Raw genomic sequence first — 22,691 nt, 5'->3', positions numbered from 1 at the left:
TAAGTTTGCCAGAGATCTTTTTATAAGTTCTAAAATTGCCTCATTAAGTGACAGCACCACCCAAGACCAGAATATCAATAAAGTGGCAAGAAGATTCCTTAACCAACTCTATCTCCATGTTCAAGGCCAAGGCTACCTTTCTTAAGAGCACTTGGTGAGCCCTGTAGTCATCAAGAGAGGATGAAGACACCCCTGTGAAAACTATTTTACTTGGAAAGAAGGAAGATTAAGTCAACACAGATTGAGGCTGTATCTTCTGTTGGCACTCTCAAACGTTCCTCAACACATTCTTCCAGAGAGATGTATGTGGGGCCAGCACCTATGGAGGTGCTGCTTCAGGCCCTGGCAAAGAGTCAACTTTGCTGATGAATGGATGGATGGATGGATGGATGGAGTGCTTTGATTTTCACTGCACTCAACTGCACAATCTTTCCACCTTCTTGCGAGGCATAGGGAACAGACAGCTGCCTCTCTGAGTGTCCTCAGAAGCGGTCTGCTTTTCCTGCACACCAGCCAGGAAAAGCAGTACAGGAACTCAGTCAGCATCAGAGGTGCACTTCTTACAGATGCTGATGTGCTCAGTATCATATACAAATAAGAGGTTTCTAAAGGTGATTGCAGCAGCTTCAGCCTGGCCTCTACATTTTTCTTGGTCAGAGGCCTGATGCCCTTAGAAATTTGGCATTGATCCTTAATATGAAAACTCATCCAACCACTTCAAACAGCTAGATTTTGGTTGCTCACTGGCCTGGGCTTTGACCACCAGACTGTCAGGCATGCTCAAAGCATTTCTCTGTACTGATAAACAGAATCCCGAACTCAGGGAACTGAAGAAAAACCTAACAAATATTAAATTAACTCAGCAAACGCTAACCCTAATAACTATACATATATGTAACTATATGTAACAAAGATGACATGTTGAGAGCAATTGCTAACTCAAAACCAATAGGTGCCAAACAAACAGTCACAAGCAGTAAGAACAAATTATGTGGTCAGGGCAACTTTTTTTATAATTGCACACAGAAGCACTTACAAGCAAAAGGTGCTTGAGCTGCATCGACAGGTAATGGTAAGAGAAAAGTTCCTAACAACACACACATACCAAGGGTAGAACATATACGGGCATTCGTTCAAAGAACAGGGTTTTCTTGCAGGCCCCAGGGCATGCAGCAAACAAGGAAAAGCCTAAGTTCTAAAATTGCCTCATTAATTGGCAGCTATGCCTCCTGATTGCTTTTGTGCCCCATGAAGGTAGACTTCAGTAAGGCCTGTTAAGTTAGAAACACTGTCCCTGTCCACGAAGACAGCTAGCCACATTTCCCCTAGATAGTGATACCAGGTTGAATTTTAATTTGTACACACTGAGGAACCTTACAGCCTTACAGGAAGTCAGGAGAGCTAGAAAACAACAAACAGTAACATAAAAGCTCTCATTAACTGCTTCTGTAAGTGGGCTGCTCTCAGTCACATCACTGCCGCGTCAGCTGTTGGTGGGCAGCAAGACATGGCAACCTATAGCAATTGATGGGGCAAGAGCAGCTAGAATGACATATTTGTACTTTCCTCGTCTTAAATGTGGCAGGAAATCCTATGCCTTGATTATGATTCCTTCTCACGGTTCTTGGGGAAATATACTAGGCAGCTTATCCATGGAAATCACAAATTTGTTTTACTGAATTCAGGGGCCTCACGTGTCTCAAGAATGACTTGCCCCCTTTTATTAGATGTGTTTCATATAAGGCTGTCCTCCTTTGGAGCCCCCAGCCTGGCATATGAATGTGGCTCCTAGGAAGCTTTTATCAGTATCGGCAAGTAGATAGCTTAACCCAAAATACTCTACTATACTTTCTTGTGCTGGCAGTGCTCATGCTGCATCTACTGCTGTCCTCCACAGTCTCAGAAGAGGAGAAGAAAGGATGCAGTTGAGTTTGGCAATCACACGACTGCTGGTTTGGGCTCTAGGGATTTTTTTTTACGTCTTCCATCTAGTATGCTGACTTTTGGAATCAGTCCCTTCAGAGATAAAATGGAGGGGCTGCCTGCACTGACCTTGGCTTTTCTAACCCTGCCTACCTCGCTTCTTGCCCAGATCACAGAGCTGGACTAGACTTCTAAATGGAAGCTATATTTTGTCCATGGAAAGTCAGACTCGTATAAGACACTTGACAAGAAGAGGAACAGCAAGGGAACAACATATTTATTTTTGGCTCTCTCAGCTTAACTCACCCTTAAGCAACACAAGCCACGGATGGACCTCAAAAGAGAACTGAGAAAAGAAGAAAAACTTCCTAAGAGGCAAGTAGAGGCCTAGGACATGATTATAAATTTGCCAAATTGCTAGTCAGAAATTTTAACTCAATGTCTGGCATTTATCAGAAGAGCTCTGCAGCAGAGAATAGTGGATAAGCCTGCCATGAAGGCAAAGAAAACTGAAAAATTTCAGGAGATGAGGCACTGATCCAATGCCCATGTGACTGATTCTGCTCCCAAGCTGTGAAAAGAGTGAAGTACTGACCCACTGACATCTGTGGACCTTAGCATGATGAACACTAAGTAAGAACTCAACATTAAAACAAAGATCAATAGTTCTCATGAACCATAGTGTAGACTGAATATACTGATGAGTACAGTAGGTGAGGACTAAATGCATCTTCCTTTGTTCAGGAAGTCATTTGAAAAGCATGCTTGGCCACAGACACTACCAATGCATCATTTGTTCATGCTATAGTGCCCACAAAAGCAGTGCAAAAATTCAAGCAAAGAGAAACTGTGCCAAAGTTAAATTGCTATGAGGAAAGTGTGTTTTGCCTTTTTAACTCATGTAAACAGATTTGTTATAGTCTGCTTTTTAAAAAAAATCTGTTTAAATGTGTTTAAATTTTTTGCTTTCTTAAAGTTAAATTAGAATTATGGGTCTGATAGGAGATTTTTCAAAGGATTTGAAAACTATAGTTGAAGTTTTCTCAGTCCTCAATTGAAAAAATAGGGATGTTTAATATCTCAACTTCTCTTCTACAGGTATGTCTGCACTATAATCAAAGATAAGCAGCATGGCAACCGCTGGTCCAGATCAGCTGACACAGGCTCACCACAGATATAAAATTGCAATGTAGATCTTCAGGCTAGAACAGTGGTGGGAAAAAGGGCCTCTACCGGCCGCATCCAGCCCACAGAGTCCCTGCTGCTCTCCTCCCCAATGCCAATTAGGGTCTGGGGGGCAGGAGGAAGCGCATGAAGTTTCCTTTGCCCTGCCAGGAACACGCAGCACTTTGAATGCTTCGCATGCTCCCCTAAGCCCAACCCAGGAGTATGGGTGCTTATGGGAAACCTGGGGGGAGGAGGGCTCCCCCACCCCAGACCAATCATGATCTGCGGGTGGGGAAGCCCAGAAGCATGCTCACCCCGCCCTTTCCACTTGAGGCCCCACCCCTTCCAGCATGGCCTGGGGCCACTTCACAAATTTTTGTAGTGGTCCCCGGCAAAAAATTATTGCCTACCCTTGGGCTATAGCCTAGACCAGGGGTCTCCAAACTACGGCCCGCAGGCCGGATGCGGCCCGCGAGGCCCTCTCATCCGGCCCGTGGAGACCTTTTAGTCTACGGAAAAAACTTTTGCATCAAGGTACCTTTCAATCTTTGGAACAACATACCTGTGTGAACAAACATTTTCAAGAATGAAATACGTGAAGAACAATTTGAGAACAAACTTGTCCGATGATAATCTCAGGTCACTGTTGATGTTAGGGACAACAAATCTAAAGCCAGAAATGTCTGCTATTTTGGCATCCAGGAAACAATTTCACCATTCACACTAATACAGGTGTTCATGTGTAGTGTATGAATGTGTTATTAAATAATAACTGAATAAAATAATGTTAAATAAATAATTAAAAACAACATCCATGTTTTGATTGTTTTTTATTTGGACCTCAAGTGTGTAGTCGGCCCCCGAACTGCTGTTTGATAGTTAATGCGGCCCTCGGGCTGAAAAGTTTGGAGACCCCTGGCCTAGACTCTGAAAACCCTATGAGGGGATCAAGTTTCAGAGGTCAGGCACCAACTCAAGCCCACAGCTCTACACTGTGATTTTAGTGCCATAGCCTGAGCCCCAAAAGCCTGAGTCAACTGACTTGGGCTCCGAGACCAGTTTAAAGCAGTGTAGACCTACACAAAGTGTTCATAAGAGTCTGAATTAAGTAGATACTAGCAAAAATGTCAGACCATAACTAACACACCTTCCCCATTCAACTGCTCAGCTTTGTACTGTTATCCCATATTTTCCACTCACAGCAGGGTACCAAAAAGATAGTCTAACCCTGATATTTCCCTGGTGTGAAAGAAAACTGGAAAAGCCTCACATTTCCTTTAATGAATGCAGAGGCAAACAGAAGGCAATTCACCATCAATAAGTCAATATTAAATACAAATCAATTCAGCAAAAAGATTTAAACTATTCATTTAAATAAAAATTGCCACAAACTTTTCATTTAGGTTATATTTTGAAGCACCTATTAAAAATTAAACTGTAGGCAAACTGATAAAAATTTTAAGCATTTCCAAGACAACACAGTGAATTTTATTTTTTGAAAATACTTGTGACAAATGATTAAACTAGAGCACAAGACTATCTTACCCCATGTATTGCTGGACTAGGTATGGTGACTATATTCTTAAGGGTATTTTCAGTTGCAGAGACATATGTCAATCGACTCATGCTAGGACTTGAGCACACTGACTGAATTAGAGTGCTGTCATTGTAGGCAGTCCTCTGAAAATAAGGTTCTGTGCAAGGAGAATCAGCTTCAGATCTGCAGGAGAAATGCAAAGTATCTTAATGTTTACTTGCACGTTTTCCCTCCCATCTCCTCCCCACCCCGAAAATCAAACTTTAAACGTTAGAAACCACTTTCAGGGCATTCAGTTTTATTAATTGGATGCTTTATTCAATTCAATCTGTAGACCATTTACTGTTGAAAAAAATTGGATAGGTCAACTACGCAAAGATATCTAGATCAGTAATAGAAGTCTTCCCTTGGATATGTACGCACAATTCCTTGATGTCAACAGGGTCTATGTTTGGATTGCCAAGGACACATCTTAAGCAAAAACCAACACAAACTGGGGCATACTGATACTATAGTGAAAGAAATGGCCTAAAAACCTAAAACAAGTCAATTGTTATGGCATAAGGAGGCTTTAACCGCAAGCAGTTTTATATTTCTTTGCTTTTGTTTAATGCCATATGGTGTTACTGAATATCATCAACACCACCACCCAACATCTCTTTTACTCCACACCTAGTATCAACATTTTCTGAATGGAGAAAACCCAGGATGTTCTCCCTTGCAACTAGGAACGTTTTAATGTAAGAGTTAGGTAAAATTTAACAAACTATTATTTATCCAAATAACCCAAAGCTATATACGTTATATCTTTTAATACCTAACAGAAGAAAATATTCATCCAAAATTGTGTATTAACTTTTTGAAGAAAGCTGCATGACCCATAATTCTGAGATATAACAGTATGCACCATACATATATTATTAATGTTTAAATTCTAAATAAGTTACTGTGACAGTTATTGAAAAAAAACAACATTAGGGAAGGGTATAACTTGTGTTAGTGAGAAAGCCATGTTCCAATTTTCATCAGCCACCATTAATTTGGGATTACGAAATGACCAAGGCCAGATAAAAACGATCAGTATTACAGGTTCAGGTTTACAATTCTAAAATTAAAATTTTACAATTGTTAGACGGAGCTATTATTTTAGCAAAACTTTAGAAGCCCACAAATTGCAGCCAAGCCAGTGATATCTGTTTCAGGTAGCTGGGGGGGGGGGGGGGGGGGCAACAACTTTGAGAAGTGTGAATTGCCCCATTCATCTCAATATGGCAAAACAGTTCAAGTGGAGATCCCAAGTCAAACTTGAGATTTACATCTGATCTATAGGCTGGTTGTTTGACACCTACTAAAATACGGTATAAGAGGGCAAGGCAAGACTCCAATCTAAAACATTTTGATCTTCTGCTCAAATCAGCAGGATAATATGGAAAGCCAAGTACAGCCCAAGGCAATTATCACTTGCACATTTGAAAAAAATACTGGTACTTAACTGAGGGACATTAAAGTCATACATTACTGAAACCAAAAATCTACAATAAGTTGAGTTCAAACATTTTCAGGTAGACATCTAAAAATTCAGTATAAAATAGGGCTATACAGAAGTGTTTGTTTCTCACTCCCCCATCAAAAAAGTTTACCCTGAAAGAGCTGTTCCAGAAGCTTCACTGGGAGAAGAATGAATTAGTGGAGAAGTCGAGGGTCTGAAGCTGTATTGCTCATCTTCTGAAGATTGTAAGTCACATTCAGACGACATAGGTTTCCGATCTGTTGACAGAATAATCCCTTTAAACACAACGAAAGGGACAAGTGTTTTAAAAAGAGCCATTTAGGAGATAAATCAAGGCTATATTTACTTACCAACACTTTTCAGGGAGGTCACAGAAGGCTTTTCAAAAGTCACGTGTTTCACATTATTAGTGCAAGCAGTACTAGACTCCCTGACATACTTTTGCATTTTTCCATCTTGTGTCTCTTCATCTTTGCTCGGTTTCTGTGTGGATTTTGCTTTGGTATGATTTACAGGTAACTGAATACTAGATTGCTGGACAAGTTTTAAATTGTTGTTTGACACTATGCTTTCTGTATCTGTTCTCTTCACTGTATCATTACTTGGTGTAGGAACAATTCTATTAATTGCCCAATGAGTTGTTTCTTTATTTTCACTGGAATAGTTAATATGTGAGTTTGTGAGGCTATTGGTTTGGCTAGAAGATGGCTTTAATGTTGTGTAATTGCCTATAAATACCATATCTTTCTCTGTTGCAGGTGCATTCAAAACTCCTTTCACCTCATTTTCACTGGTTATTTTTTCTGAATCTAGTACATTTGAAGTAAGACTAAATCTCTCTGCATGTGAGTGTTCACCTGTTACCAAATCAGAGGCGTCTTCTGAATACTTAGTCCTGTTTACAGTTTTCTCTCTTGTCTCAGGAAAGTTAGATGCACAAAAGGAATCCCGAGTGCCATTTTCTTCATATAAACTTTCTGCATAGTCCAGAAGCCATTTCCCTCCCTTTTTCATAAGATTACTATTTAACATGTCAGAAGCATGAGTGTCTTGAGTTTTATGTTTAAATGGTAAAGAGCTATCCTTAAAGTCATGGACATACACATCGGATCTTGTAAAGTTTTCAGGTTCACTTTCATGCCCAGCCTCTTCAGTCTTTTTAAGATATTTCTCCATATTAAATAGATTATGCTTTTCTTCGGTGCTGGATAAATTCCGATTAATGAACGAGAAATCTGTACCTTCATCAGCTTCAGGAAGAACAGGTTGCTTTCTACTTTTGTTTGAAAGTGCTATCATCATTGCAGCTAGCTGGGAAGGATCAGCACTAGCTGACACATTAGCAAGAGCAGAAGTAATTGTGCTTATGCTCAGGATAGCATCTGTGTGATCTGGCAGCTTGTCTTCAAATTTGCTTTTATCAAGTCTTTCCTAAAATGAAAAAGTAAAAAACCACAAGCTCAACCAAGTTTTAATTTTAACCAAGTTTTAATTAAAAATAAACTCTATAATTCAGCCTTACCCTCCTACAGGAGTACTAAATATTTATTTGAGTTAATATACATGCTTTGGAATATATCATCAGGTACTAGGTATTACCTAGTATGTTTATAAAAATCAGTACCATACGAAGTTAGATCCACCATACTACACAAGAGTTTCAGTAAGATTCTAGAGAAGAGCTAATAAAAGCAACAAGCCAATAAGTTTTGTAAGAACTGGTACAGAAGGCATCACTGGAGCTTACCATATTCAAAGAAAATCCTGTCTGTGCCTCCTATGACTTCAACTTAAGAAACTGGAACTAGACTTAAGATAATGCAGAATGGGTCAGGAAGACCCAGAAACATGACAGTGTACAAGTTAGAGTAATTCAGCTACCCCTCTGAGACATTAAAAAGGCATGAGGCCTAAAATTAACAAATCCAAAATTACCTATTCTCACAAATGTATTTGGTTTTGCACTGCTCAATGCCTAAACAACTTGGTTGCACAGCTCATGACCAAAGCTTTCTTTAGAAAATAAATTTGAGGCAAGGCACGTCTTTTAATTTTGATACTCAAGATAGCAGAAATTAATGACCGTTTCCCCATCCATCTCAAGTAGATAGCAGTGATTCAACATATTAAGAAGCCTCAGACAGTTGGGGAGTGGGAAGAGAATGAGACACACACACACACAAGATTATCAAGAGGCAGGGTCTTTAGTATCAAAGGATCCTGAACACTGTCAGATTGTGGCTGCTTGAAAGAAAGTGGGGGGGGGGGGGGAAAGTTCATTGTCAGTGCTCACATTTGACATCTTATTCATTTTAAATACATAGCTCAAAATGAATTCTCCTGATACTTTTAATATAATAGATACCTCTATTTTACTTTCAGCAGCAATTTGCATATTATTTGTATTTATTTCTCCTGTAGTCTCCATCGCACCAACAGTAAACGTGGCTGATGCAGAGTCCGGATGTTCCTTTGTGTGCACTATGGCTTCTATAAAAAACAGGAAAAAAGGATAAGTAGTAATTACAGTTAAGCAGATGGTTTAAATACCCATGTTCTTGGGATACATCCACTATGCCCCTGAAGTTCTGCTGAAAGCAGTGATCATTAAGACCTCATGTCTTCCTTTCAGATCCAAACAGTGAGGACTGCTGGGACCACACCACTCTCCACAAACTCCAGTTTCCTAAGGGGAGTGGCTGCAAAAAGCACCTGATCAGATACTCAGTTCCTGGGGTTCCCCCTGCCAACAGTTTGCCAGTGCCACAACTCTGCTGCTCACTTCCCCTCCTCCTCAGAAAGGAAAGGCATCAAACTCAACTTCCTGAATAGAGCTAGAAAAAACATTGTCACACCACACTTCTATTTTGCACAGTAATATAATTATATAAGTATGCATATTTGTGGTATATTTTACACAAGATAAAGTATGTGCGTCATCATAGGAAAGATAATTTGCTGAATATGATCACTTTCTATGCATGTATCATTTTGCATCTGAAAATATGAATATTGATTATCTGTATCTCACGTGTAGTTACACCTGTGTAACATCCACTATGCAACATGCTCAGCCTAGACTGCTGGGTGGGAAGGGCCCACTCAGGTTAATGATCCATTAAAGAGAACAACAGGCCTTAGGAGGAGCTTACCTCCCACTTGAGAGCCCTTCCTGAGGGTGCTACAGACAACCAATGAGCAGTGACATCTGTGACTAGGTCACCAAATACTTGACTCATCTTGGGATATCAGTATTTATTTCCTGACTGGCATGGGAACAAAGTTTCCACCATATGCAAAAGCAATACAAGACACGGGTGGAGAATCAGTGAAGACCTCAAGACAGCTCCACACTTCTGGAAACACTTAAGGAACAAAGACTGAACTGGGGAATGTGCTGCACCCAGGCTGAAGGGATTTGTAGCCTGTGAAAGGAACATTTGGGGAGTCTAAGCTTAAAGCAAGAGCAGCTTGCCCCTTAAGAATCTGCAGCTTGTTAATACAATTACTAGACTAGATACAAATAGCAGCTTCTCACCCTTCTTAGTATCTTTTAAAATGCTCATCAGGCAGGAGTAAAGTAACCTGGGTGGATGCAACTAAGCTTAGTAAACCAAATAGGGAAGCTCCATTAACCCAGCCCCAGGTTAGAGGTGACCATTTTGAGGAGTTCCTGGTGTGCCTTTCCATCATCTTGCAGCACCACGTGAGGGGAAACTCATAATAGCTCATATAGGGAGGACAGGGTGATACAGGTGTCATGAGTTCCACCCACTCCTACCTACAGGGCCATCTGCTAAAATCTTCAGGTTCTGTGGAATTTCCTCCTCGGGAACTTGCATCTGCTTGGGAGGGTGGAGGTGGGAACACAAGACACCGAGGTGGATAGATTCTCCAGAACCCAACCATGCAGCCTGGGACCGCTGGATAAACTCCCATGGGTTCAAAGAGTACCAAGTCCCTAGAGCCATATGGGGAGGTACCATTAGCATGATGCCTGGCCCAATGGCAGGGAGCCCTGCTCAGTGCAAGCTTCTGAGGTCACATACTCACTACCTGAGGTCACATACTCACAGGAGTGGGAGGGCCTCTGACTATTTCTCGCATAGTGGCGAGTAATGAAGGCCCATAAGGACCTCTCCAAGCAGGACAAGCCACTGCCAAGGCATCTCAGAGATTGCTGGGATAGGCGGATCAGCGATGAGCAGAAATCAAACACCTCCCATCATCTGCTCAATACTAGGACCCCGAGCAGAATTGGGAGGCCAAGCAAGTCCAATGACCTGAAGAACCACTGAAACTGTGAGGGCCTGTGTGATGGGGACTGGTGCCAGCATGACTGCAACTGATGATGTTTGTCCAAACCAGCCATGGCCAACCCTCTTCCCGCCCCCCCAAAGTGCGGCTCATGAAGCTGCCCCTGCACCCCTGAAAACAGCCCCCGCTTCCTGTGCTCACCGGGGCAGGAGGGCTGTCTGGCGCACGCATTCAAAATGGCATCTTCAACATGGTGGTGGCCGGCAGGAACCTGATGTGGCCAAAACGCCTGTAACAGCATTTCTTAATTGTGGCTGGGAACTCTTTTTTTTTTTGCGCTATGTGCAACTATTTTGGATCTTTGCCTGTAACAGGTTGGCCACAAACCCCCCCCTTCCCTCCCCCACACACAAAACATCCCACACACCACCACCCCACACCCACCTATCTTCACAGAAGGAGTAGTAAAGATGGAAAAACCATGTACTGAAGAGAGACTAGCAGAGCTCTGACTAAAGTAGGGATGCGAAGTACTAGTCAACCATTTGATAAGCAAATTTTTATTGGATAGATGACAGGCTAGTAGACTAGTTTTCCCTCCCTCTCCCCATCAGAAAAAGGCAGCAAAGGGCAAGGAGAAGGAGGTACTTCAGAGCAGCAATGCCACGTGGCGCCTGGGGCCAGATCTCAGGCTCCATGTGGTGCTGCCGCTTGAAACAGCCCTGGGCTGCACACAGCATTTCAAAGCAGCAGTGCCGCATGGAGACCAGGATCAACTGGGGACTTCCCTGCTGACCCCGGGATCTGTGTGACACTGCTGCTTTGAAATGCCACATGGAGCCTGATGCTGGGCTTCCCATGGCATTTCAAAGAAGCTGCACCACATGAAGCCCAGAGTGAGCAAGGGAGTCCCCAACTGATCCCAGACTCCACGCAGTGCTTTCGCCTTTGAAGTGTAGCAACAGCCCCGTTGCTATACTTCAAAGGTGGAGATGCCCTATCAACTAATCAAACACTCGATGCAAAAATGCAGCAATGATTCAATTAGTCATTACTTGCAATTTAACATCCCTAAAGACCCTGCATCCAGACATGCTTGAAACCGCACTGAAGAATAACCAAACTGAGTAAAATCCAAATGAAAGGACTATAGAAATCAACAGAAAATCTACAATAGCTTTCAATTTAAGCTATTTCCTGGTTTAAGCCTTTTAACACTGCAAAAAACTACCCTGAACTTCTTTAGAGGACTCAAACCCTCAACTCAAACCCTTGTGCATGCCACTACAGTAGTTTTAGATCAAACAAGCAATTGATTCTACAGTAAGAGCAAAATCATTTGGCAGAATTGGTAGCTGGACTGGAGGTACTGATACAGTAACAAAGCAAGAATTAAAAATGACATTAAAATTAAACTTAAAACACGACAAATGGTCTGGTAGCACTTTACAGACTAACAAAACATGTAGATGGTATCATGAGCTTTCGTGGGATACCATCTACGTTTTGTTAGTCTATAAAGTGCTACCAGACCATTTGCTGTTTAAGTTTATCCTGTACAGACTAATTTGTCTACCCCCTGAAGCATTCATGTCAAAGCTATCAATGTTCAATGAGCTTTGCCTTGTCAGATTTTCCTGATGATCCTCTTACCTTAGTATAGGCAGGAAAGCACACTAAAAATCTTGTTACTGTCTGAAAGAGCAAGACAATTTTTAGCCCTTGCATTTCATAAGACTCAGATTTCTAGCGGTTTTTCCTAGTTGTTAAATAGGCTTTGAGACAATAGCCAGTTGGTACTTTGAACATTTTCTGTACTGGTATGTAAGGAAGTGCTTTGATAGAGAAGGCATGTATGTTAGACCAGGACCAGACTACTTCTTTTCTTGACATCAAGAAAGGAGGAGAAAAAAAAAGAAGATAAAACCTGTGTTACTAACTCTTGAAAAGTCAGAGGCACAGATACATTTTGGTTTATTTCAACATATCAGTTTTATCATTTAAAAAAATAAAAGCAAAACCCACAAACATGGCCAGTGGTCCATCAAACTCATTGTCTTATCTGATAGTATTTAGTACCAATTGCATCAGTAGACTGCAAGGTCTGACAAGAAAGAAATTGCAATACTCACAGAGAAAGTCTCTTATCTCCCATTGGAAGTTGGCTTACAATTGAGGCAGGAGTATTTCTATGTGTTGAAAAATTAGGAATAGCAAGTCAACATTATTCTGTGACCATGGAAATAACATCCAGGGCAGAGAAGACAACTTTCAAGACAGATCACATCAAGGATATAAAAAAAAAAGTGGGAGTTCTAATCCTCTATCTAGTCTGTACTGGACAAGAAAGCATTTTGGGCTTGCTAGATACAATATGGGTTCTTGGTTATCTGTAGAACTTTGAAGCAGGATCTTAGCTCAGTCTCTGAACACTTTTTTTTGTGTTGCAGTTGCAATTCTTCAGGCCAGCACAGGGCCCTGACCAGTCCAACTCTGAGCCTCATAGTAGTGTTGGCTGGCAGGGCACATGAAGGGTATAATTCACCCATTGTAGGGCCTATAAATGCTGTTTTACATAGGAAACTCCACTTTAAATATAAGCCAGGTGTTCACAGGACAGCATTGGCTTGCCTGAGTGAGCACAGAGGAAGAACTGAGGCAGCAGATGATTGAAAAGTCATGCTATTCATCCAATTGAGGAAAAGAAAAGGAGGAGGATGACTGTAAACTGCAACTTCATAAACCAAAAGTAAGGGTTTTAAAACAAAATAAGAAGGATAAACTGACAAACTTGTTCCACTGCCAGAAGCAGAAAATATTGTCTTAAACTGAAGGTCAAAGCTGAGCCCTGGAAGGCTTCAGTAACAACACTGGACCACAATTCCACAGGTCACAACACTAGGACAATGAATGGAAGAGGAGAGAAGCTGTAGAACAGAAAGTAACTTTACTGAAAAAGGAGATAAGGTTTTAGATTAGTAAATTGTGTTATTTCTTGTGCTCAGTGGCAGACTGCTCACAATTATTATTAATAAGCCTTGTAGATTAACAAGAAATCAGAGTTGTTTGAGGCTGAGGATATTAACTTTGTCTATTTCATTACTTCTATTTCAAACATTAAACAGTAAACAACAGGATGCCTTGACAAAGTAGGCCTAATTGCTACAAAGGTTGCTTTAGGTTACTTTAGAATTGTTATTTGCTCCTCAAAGTGATAGCCAAAACTGTCACTTGATGATAGTACTGGGAACCACAGCTTTTGTTCAAGAGCATGACATCCTTACAACCATCTTAAAAAAATCCATATGCTAGAAAAGTCTGACAATGGATTTTTTGCAGGTTTTGAGATCAATAAGTCAATGCACCAAAAGAGAGGTCCTGTGAGTAGACCTCCCAAAGCATATTGTAGCAAGCACTGCTTTGAAAAAGGAAGAGGAGGCTTTTAAGTCCTTTTATCGTGTGCTTGTCATCCTTTGGCCAGAGGTTCTTTGCATTAGTAACTGTTGCAAGGGAGATTGTCATGTCTTGTTAATGACAAAAACAGATGCCATCAACATGGAGATTATTTCTCGATATGTCCAAATTGGAGGGCTTGTTGGCAGTCTTTCCTTCACACAGAATTTTCTTCTATTACTATAAGGCTTAGTTCAATGAGGCATGGAAGAAAATAATCAAGTCTACCATTGTTTTATAATAGGAGACACTTGTCCAAGGGCATGTCTATACTGCAAGCTTATTTAGGAAAAAGCTATTCCAGAAGAGCTTATTTCGAAATAGCATGTCCACATTAGGAGTGTGCGCCTTGGACTAATTTTGAGGCTTCCCTGTAGTGCTGACACTATCTCGATTTCGAGCCCCAGGAGGCACTGGGGAGGAATAACTTAGAATGGCCTTGGTGAGAAACTATTTCGACATAGCAGCAGTGGAGTGTCCACATACCTCCTCTTCCGAAATAGCTTTTTTGGAAGAGACATTATTCCCCATGGAGTGAGGTTTACCAGAGTCAGAAAAAGCCCTCCTTTATTTCAATTTTCTTTCAAAACAACACAATTACTATGTGGATGCTAGTACTGTTTTTCCGGAATAATGGCTGTTATTCCAGAACAACAGTGCAGTGTAGATGCACCCGTAGTTTTGATTCACTTTCAGGATTATTTCAATAGCTATTATGATTCTCCTGGTCATTTTCTCAAGCAATTTTGGTGGAAGACTGTTGTTTATCGAGTTTCTCACCTCTATGATTGACACCAAAAGGGTATTGTCTTCCAAAAAGGAAATATATTTTTGGTTGACCTTGTGCTGCTCCTGGAGAAGGGAGTCAGGAAGGAAAAACTGAGCTGCATCCTAATAAGACAATGCGTATTAAACTTTTTTTTAGATTCTGGAAGCTTTTCCTTCTCTGAGCCATAGAACCACAGGTCTCTGGGACTTAATTCTGCAATAAGGAAAGAATCTGAGTGCGCCTGGTTCACTGCACCCCAGTCAAGTATTATTACATGAAGTGACCTATGGGACTGTTGCTTTAAAGGACAGTGTCTAAACTAAGGTCACAAATGTTTCCCCCCCCCCCGTCTCTTCAGCTGTCCCACACAGGGAAGAGAAGGGTTAATGCACCCTTCAGAGAAGCTGTGTAGAACCTCTATTAGTAAGAAGAGAGCTTGGAGAGCTAACCAACAGGGTGAAAGCTTGTTAGGGCATCTCATCGGGGCAGGAAGGGCTCTATAAGAAGGGCTGCTCAGCAGAACAGAGGTGGCCTCTTCCTGGGCTGCAAGGGAGAATTGGCTACCTGATGAGAAATATCTTTGACAGAGAAGAGCTAGGCAGGGTTACAAGAGCAACAAGGAGCTCCAGCCTGACTGGCTGCCACACTAAAACCCTGATATGAAGGACAAAGGAGGTGCTGGGGTTATGGGAAGTGGTCCAGAGAAATAGATGACAGTATGTGGCTGGGTCATCCAAAGGGGAGTGGCTGCAGTATGGACTGTCACTTGCCACTGAGCTGAGTGGTTAGACTTGAGAATGCAGTTTGCCACAGAGGCAACAGGACAGACTAAGGACTGTCAGTCACCTGGAGGGGAAGGAACAACTGAGCAGGACACAGCCTGTAAGCCATGCTCACAAAAGGACACTTTGGTCTAGGGAGCAACGCAGGTCCAAACTGTGGAGACAGTATTGATGGCAAACATGACACTAGCTGAAAGCTAATTCCCAGAACAGCTAGCAGGTAATACGGTGGTGGTAAGTCACATCCCATTACACACCCTCATCTACCCTCTACTCACATACAAAAGCTTATTCTTCCCACTGCTTCAAAGAAGCTGAACAACATATATTATCACATGTTCTTAGTTATAAGTCTTACTCTTTCCTTGCCCTCTCAATGTCCACTGTCTTTCTAGATAGGGATCTAATTGTGTATTCTTGTGAAACAGTAGACATATAGATGTAAATAGTATTTTAGTAGTAAGAGGCTTAATAAGTGTTAAATATCTCAAAATGATTCGTAAGACTTGAAAATTCACTTTCACGCAGTTTTCCAGGGTTCCTCGTCAGACGTTGAAATGGCCAGAACAATTCAAGTTTCTCTCAGACATTAAGACCATATAAAGATTGAAGAACACGCAATCTTACAAGAAAAAATAAATAGTGGTGAAATATATTTCAGTGATCACTCCCTTCAAAAATCTTCACTAATTCTAACCATAGTGATAGGACTATTCACATATAGCAGTGGTCACCAACCAGTAGATCGGGATCTTGGAGCCTCTGACAGGTGATCCTGACTGGTTTGGCCAAAGGCTATTATCACGTACCGGCATTTGAGCTGCCCCTCCTGCGCATCTCTTGCCCTTTGCCTAGAAGCTGTCCCTTCAGGAACCTCTTGCTTGTTGTGCAGGGCAGGGCAGGGCGAGGAGGGATGCTGATGTCAAGGTGCCTCCTCTCCCACTTGGTATCCTAACTCCACAGAGCAGAGAGGGGGCACAACAGGACTTGGGGGGAGTTGTCTGGCTGCTTTTGGGAGTGGTGCGGGCCAGGACAGGGGTGAGCCTGCCTTCGCCCCACTGCTCTACCACCCAGGAGCCACCTGAGGTAAACAGTCCTCAGATGGAGCCCACATCCTGAACCATACCCAAGTCAAACTCCCTCCTGCACCTCTAACCCCAAGCACCACTGACTGCATGCAAATGTCCTCCCAGAGCTCCTCACATGCTCCAGATCCCTTAATCCAAGTCCAGAGCCTGCACCCCAATCCTCTGCCCCAGCCTAGTGAAAGGGAGGCTGGAATAAGCAGGGGTGGGAGCTCAGAGAAGGTGCACAAAGGAGGCGAAGCAAGGGTTGCAGTTAGATCTTGGATTGCACTTAAATTCAAAAAGTGATCTCATACATAAAAAGGGTGGGGACCACTGACATACCGCTACCAATTCACTAAATTGCCTCTACCGTTTTACCCATTTCATAGTACCTGGAAATAATGCATCAGAAATTTGTAAACTCTCTTTGTCAGAATTGCCTCTTGCTGCATCAGACTGCCTCAACAAAGCTACAGGGTGCCTTTTCTCTGGAGATGTAATATGATAACCAAAAGATGGCTGTAAAAAAAACAAAAACAAAAACAGTTAATGATTTTTTCTTAAGTATTGCAACGTTCCAAAGATATTCTGTAGCTCATTTAGCTAACATTAAAAAAACCTACTTTCCCCCCATTTATTACCTTTTTATTTAGTTGAACTGATTTTTCTTGATATACCGCAGAAGAGGATCATCTCCACAGACTTTCAATGATCTTCCTGTATCTGGCCTACTTTTACTATATGCTATAGCCAAACATAGGATATCACTTTTCTAAAAAGTGAAAATTGAAATCCACTGGTAGTCAAAGTGGTCCTTCAAATAATATAAGGCATGTCCTATACCTGCTTTCTAAACTCCCAGCCTGGCATGCAAAACAATCCCAGTCTCTCTCACTTACTAGTACTGAATATTATTTGCAACTGGACCTTTCCAGAAGATCAGATTCATCTGGAAGCATTAGTTACAAATGCAATATAAGAACAGAGTTCCAGGTATGTTCCTCTTGTCCTTTTCTTCAGTTCTTTGCATTAAAATGATAACTTAGCCACATACCCTTCTCACATCACTGCCTCCGCCAAGACAGCCAAGAGCTTCTGATCTCTGACCAAAGAACTCGCCCAAAGACAAACGTAAGTAGCTAGCATCTTTACTAAGATCCGATGTTGTTTGGGATGCTTTCAGCAAGTTATAGCTATTGGCAGATTTCCATGAAGTATCCTCTATTTCCGATGTATTGTGTGTGTCTATTTTCTCTTCCTGTGTACAGAAAAATCATTTGGAATGTTGTTCAGACTAAACAGACCTCTGTTCAACAGTTCCAGGAAAGTTATATTTTATGAAGTCACTAACCTGCATAAATCTGTGCTCCCTCTCAAATTCTTCTTGATCATGTGCAATCTTGGCTACTGCTTCAGCTTTAAAAAATGAAATTAATTATCTGTTATAGCCCCGACATAAAACTGATATGCAATTGTAATTTTAAAATGTTTGCAGCACTTTTCCAACTTAAATGACAAATTATTTCTGCTTAAGTTTTATGCATAGTTGCACATACTTTATTTTGTGATCCCACAATTCTGTGCCTATCACCTGAGATATCTACATTTGGACACATTTATGTAAGGGTCAACAGCTCCTTTAAACTGCAAACCTCAGAGGAAGATGGAGACACAAGACATGGGAAAGAAGCCATTAGCCATCTAGTTGTTCCTTAGGAAATGTACAGGATCAGAGGTTTAATAAAGTTAACATTAGAGATGATGGTAGAACCAATCATTCCTATGTTCACATATATGAAAGAAAGCATTGTCTTAATTATACGCAGTCAAGTAGTTAATTGTACATGATAAAGATTACTTACATGCAGTTATGAAGTTCTCACTTATTTCAATGTTTGCAGGCAGATTTAAGTCTTGCTCTTTATCAAATGAGGTATAATATGCCAGGTCCGTCACCCATTTTCCCTCTTCATTTTGGTAGACAACACTATGTGGTGGGCCATTGGGGTCATAAAATGCTGAGTGTAATTTAGACCAAGAAGAAGAGGTTAAAAAAAATGCAGTCTTAAATTCTAGCAATGTTTGCTGGTTAGTTACATTTTCTAACTTGTAATGTATGTTACTGGAATTGAAATAACTTTTATAAACCATACATACTCCACAATTTAAGTGATTTAATATATTAAATACTATTGATAAATAATGAAGCTCAAAATTTCTTCTAGTTAAATTGACTTAGATCTTTTCTAATAATCTTCCAGCATATTTATAAAAAAGCTAAACTTGCAATAGAGTTCCCTCACCAAACAAGCCAGTCTTGACTCTTTTGCCCTAATGGGCTATTTCTACAGCAACTGACCTTCTGTTGTATCCTGATATTCACTTGTTCTACTATCAGCAGTTGGAGACAGGTAAGTATCAGCCAGTCCAAGTTCACACTCACTAACTGGACTTTTATCGCTCACAGTGGCATTTTCATTAACAGGATTTGTGTCATACACAGATATACCATCTATTGAATGATATACTTCTTCAGCATCACGTGAAAAAGCATGACATAAGTAAGAGGATTGTTTCCTCCCCTCTAAAATAGTATCGGAAAGATCAGCCACAGTCTTATTGATGTTCACGTGCTGAAGATATAACGAATCTAATCCGAATTCAGCAATGTTGGTGGAATTCAGTACATCCTTAAGAAAAAAAAAAAGTACAAAAAGTAGTTAGCACTTTGTATGTACACAAACAAAACTAGCAAGCCTTTGAAGATAGATTTGACTATAAACCATTTATGTCCAGTTTATAAAGATTAGTTTTAAATAGCAATTGAGTACAGAATGAACATTTAGAAGACATGAACTAAGGTCACCAAATAAAATTAACCAACAGCACATTTTAAAAACAGAAGTAGTATTTCTTCACACAACACTCAGTCAACCAGTAGAACTCGCTGCCAGAGGACGTTGTGAAGCTCAAGACTACAAAGGTTCAAGAAAGAACTAGATAAATTCATGATGGTTAGGTCTGTCAATGGTTACTAGCTAGAATGGCCAGGGATGGTATCCCAGCCTCTTTGTCAGTGCTGGCAATAGGGGATGGATCACTTGATTACCATTCTCTGGGGCAGCTGGCATTAGATATGGTCAGAAGGCACTATATTGGGCTAGATGGATCATTGGTCTGACCCAGTATAGCTGTTCTTATGTAAACTAAAATTAAAATCTTTTAGTCTATTTTTTGTAACTATTTAACTTAGTCATTACTCACATTAGCATGCTGTTTTACTTGGGTTACAATGCCATTGATAATGTTGCAGTCACCTTACCACCACTTCCTCTTAAGACTATAATAATGAAGTGAAGATCAACATATACAATTAAAAGCATGACAAAAATCCCGGAACTTCGTAGTCAGAATTATATTTAACAGAAATTGAAACAAGCCAAACTGTGAAAATGCATAGGTCAGAGACAAACAACTTCAACTCTGCCCTGGAGTAATGCTGTGCAATAACCAAACAATTGCGATTAAGACAATTTAGTGTTTGTGGCAGCACATTACTTTTTTCATACTCTTCTCTCTTCAGGGGGTATTAAGCAACAATGTTATTAGTGCTATCCTGAAGCTACATTTAATATAGGTAAGAAGGGACACATTAAGCAGGCTTCATTGAATCATCTCATCCTAAAATTACACCCCAGATGTCTTGTGCCAGATTGCCACAAGTACAAACAATCAAGAACGAGGAGGAGGGAAGGATAGAGACCATACCGATCTGTAGTCATCAAATACAATTATACCTGTATACAAGAGATCATTTTTAATAGAAAAGCTATTTTGAAGCCTCCCTGGAATATTTCAGAGTGCTAAAGACCTGTATTTATTATAGTCACCTAAAGAAGACCCATCTCAACCAACTCTTCTTCCCCTCTTCTAGAGTCTTCCCTCCAAGAGGAGACTCAAAAGTACAGTTCCAGAAAACTGTACACAACAGCCAACTGGGCTTTGGCTTGGAGGAGCACAGGGACAGAAAGAATGAGAAGATATAGACCAGCTATAGATCTCTTCCCTGCTTGTCACTGGAGGAGCAATATCCCCTTCTGCTTCACATCCCAATTACAGAGCCAAATACTATATTTATCCACACGTGGAGTTGCAAACACATTACCAAAGATCCCGCAGTGATAATCGTCAGAAAAATCAAGACAATTTTACACAGACTTATTGGAAGTATTTAAACAATCAAAAAGTTTGCATTTTTTCTTGGCTGTACAAAAAGCAGTTCCTCAAAGTTGTGTTACCTCATTATGCATGTTAGAGGGAAATAGTGGTACCGAAGCTGTTCCTTCACTTTCATTACCAAGATGTCCAAACTCACGACTTCCTGCAGCATATGAGAAATCATTTAAATTAATATTAACAAACCACTTAATCTGCTGTGAGAACACTAACAGAGTAGTTCACTTTGGAAAGATAACAGGAGGTAGTTTTAGCTCTCTTGTAACTCAGTAAGGTTCACTGATTTTAAGAACTGATCTTTTGAGTTGTCTAAACTAACTAAATGGCAATGCTATTTACATTGCTAAGTAAAACACAAGTGTAGGGGTTTTAACTTGGCAAATACAGACAGGTGATTTTCTCCTTTCTGGTATTAATGAGACAAAAAGATAAAGGATTGTAAAAATGTAACTTTTGGTTTAGTGAAGATCAATAGATGCCAAAGGATTTCTCTCAGTTTTTATGCGCATGACATTAAAATATTGGTACATGACTATCTCCAGAAAATGTGCCATGACCTACTTTCCCATTTGGTTTCCATCAGAAGTTGGGTCTGTTTTGTTCAGTTAGCTGTGACTTAAGAGTCTAAAAGTTGCTGAATTATTTTCTATTAAAATTTTCTCTTGCATATGGTAAGTTCATGATGTATATAACATGCAGTATCTCTCTCATTTGTGATATCTTCAAAGCAACATTCTTCAGATGCAGTTGTAGTTCTAAATCATCAACAGTTTGTCGGCTCAGTGCGGCAGCCATGTAAATTTAAATGAAGCGGCGATTATTTAAATCGCCGCTTCATTTTCCTATGTCTGGTAGCCTAATCTACATGCCTCTGGCAACAAAGGCATGTAGTCTAGACGTACCCTTAGAGAGGATCTTCCAATTCACCTATGAGTCCTTATTTGGGGCACTGCATAATGACGTGTTTGATGGTTTGAATGTTTTCACCAAAGACACATAAAGGGGAGTCTTGGGTTTTTCCCCCCTTGTGAATTAAGTAGCAAATCTTCCATGGTTTGATCAGATAACAGTTCAATGAGAAGGGGGAGAAAAGAGTCAGGTGTATCATCCCATTGGAATACAAGAAATGATGCACCCATGCCTGAAGCATTAGCTGGCACCTGTTGTGTTATACCTTCCTCAGGATTCTGAGATTTAAGATGAGAAGAAACATATAGGAGACCTCCCATACACAGAAGAATCAGAAACATGTTTACCAGATGTGATGGGGCAGCCCAGCCCCCCACTGACCAAGGGGGAAGCCAATGGGCCTGCTGGGCAGAGAAGGCCCCTCCCCCACAGTAGTGCTGGGCATGCTCCAACTGCGGGCCAGGTATAAAGGCCAGGGAGACAGCACAGTTGGGGCTGGCCTCTGGGGAGGGAGGAACTTCTGCTCAACCTCCAAAGCCCCAACCGGACCAGCCACCGGAGCGAGAGCCACCGGAGCGAGAGCCATCGAGCCTGCAGCCTCCGCTGCAGAAGTCCCCGGGCCGAGCACAACCACAACGATGACCACGGTGGGCAGCCCACCCAGCCACTGGGGATGCCCTCGTCAAAGCCACCCCAGACATCAGGCCTACCAACGTCATTGCCACTGCCAGCCCAGCACCTGCAGGTGGGATTGCCGTCAGCTGTGAAAGCTGTGAAAGGAAGCTCTGAGGTTAGAGCTTGGAGTTTTGACACTCTTCTAGCTGATGTGCTCACCACCAAGAATGCCACTTTGAAGACTAAGCAGCTAAAGGCTCAAAAGATGATGCCCCCATTAATTTTGTGAGGACAAAGTTAAGGTCCCAGGGAGGAACTGGTTGGCACACCTGCAGGTACAACCTATCTAGGACCTTCAGAAAGCAACATACAATTAGACTGCCAAAAAACTGACTTGCCTCGAGTACCCAGGTGAAAAGCAGAGAGCTACCAGGTGGACCCAGACAGATTATATAGATAAACCCTG

General features: G+C 41.2%; 1 protein-coding gene across 5 annotated transcripts in view; it reads right to left on the bottom strand.

The window, feature by feature from the left end:
- The window catches only part of CEP192 (centrosomal protein 192), a 164,760-nt gene that overhangs the window by 100,955 nt on the left and 41,114 nt on the right, over window positions 1–22,691 (bottom strand). For all 5 annotated transcript variants that reach the window (XR_012901559.2, XM_089776315.1, XM_075921011.2 and 2 more), the window contains exons 10-19: window positions 20,764–20,846; window positions 18,825–19,155; window positions 18,328–18,483; window positions 17,817–17,881; window positions 17,520–17,723; window positions 16,858–16,984; window positions 8,503–8,627; window positions 6,488–7,568; window positions 6,268–6,394; window positions 4,636–4,810 (exon numbers count right to left, since the gene is read on the bottom strand). Coding sequence is in view for 4 of the 5 variants with exons in the window: in XM_089776315.1 (XP_089632441.1) it covers window positions 4,636–4,810; window positions 6,268–6,394; window positions 6,488–7,568; window positions 8,503–8,627; window positions 16,858–16,984; window positions 17,520–17,723; window positions 17,817–17,881; window positions 18,328–18,483; window positions 18,825–19,155; window positions 20,764–20,846 (2,474 nt within the window). In the remaining variant the exon portion in view is untranslated. The remainder of the gene's footprint in view (window positions 1–4,635; window positions 4,811–6,267; window positions 6,395–6,487; window positions 7,569–8,502; window positions 8,628–16,857; window positions 16,985–17,519; window positions 17,724–17,816; window positions 17,882–18,327; window positions 18,484–18,824; window positions 19,156–20,763; window positions 20,847–22,691) is intronic.

Source organism: Pelodiscus sinensis, chromosome 2 (genome assembly GCF_052426305.1).
Source record: "Pelodiscus sinensis isolate ZL-2025 chromosome 2, ASM5242630v1, whole genome shotgun sequence".
In the NCBI taxonomy this organism is placed as follows: domain Eukaryota; kingdom Metazoa; phylum Chordata; order Testudines; family Trionychidae; genus Pelodiscus; species Pelodiscus sinensis.
Note: the sequence above shows the minus strand (reverse complement) of the source record. Positions and strands in the feature narration are given on the sequence as shown.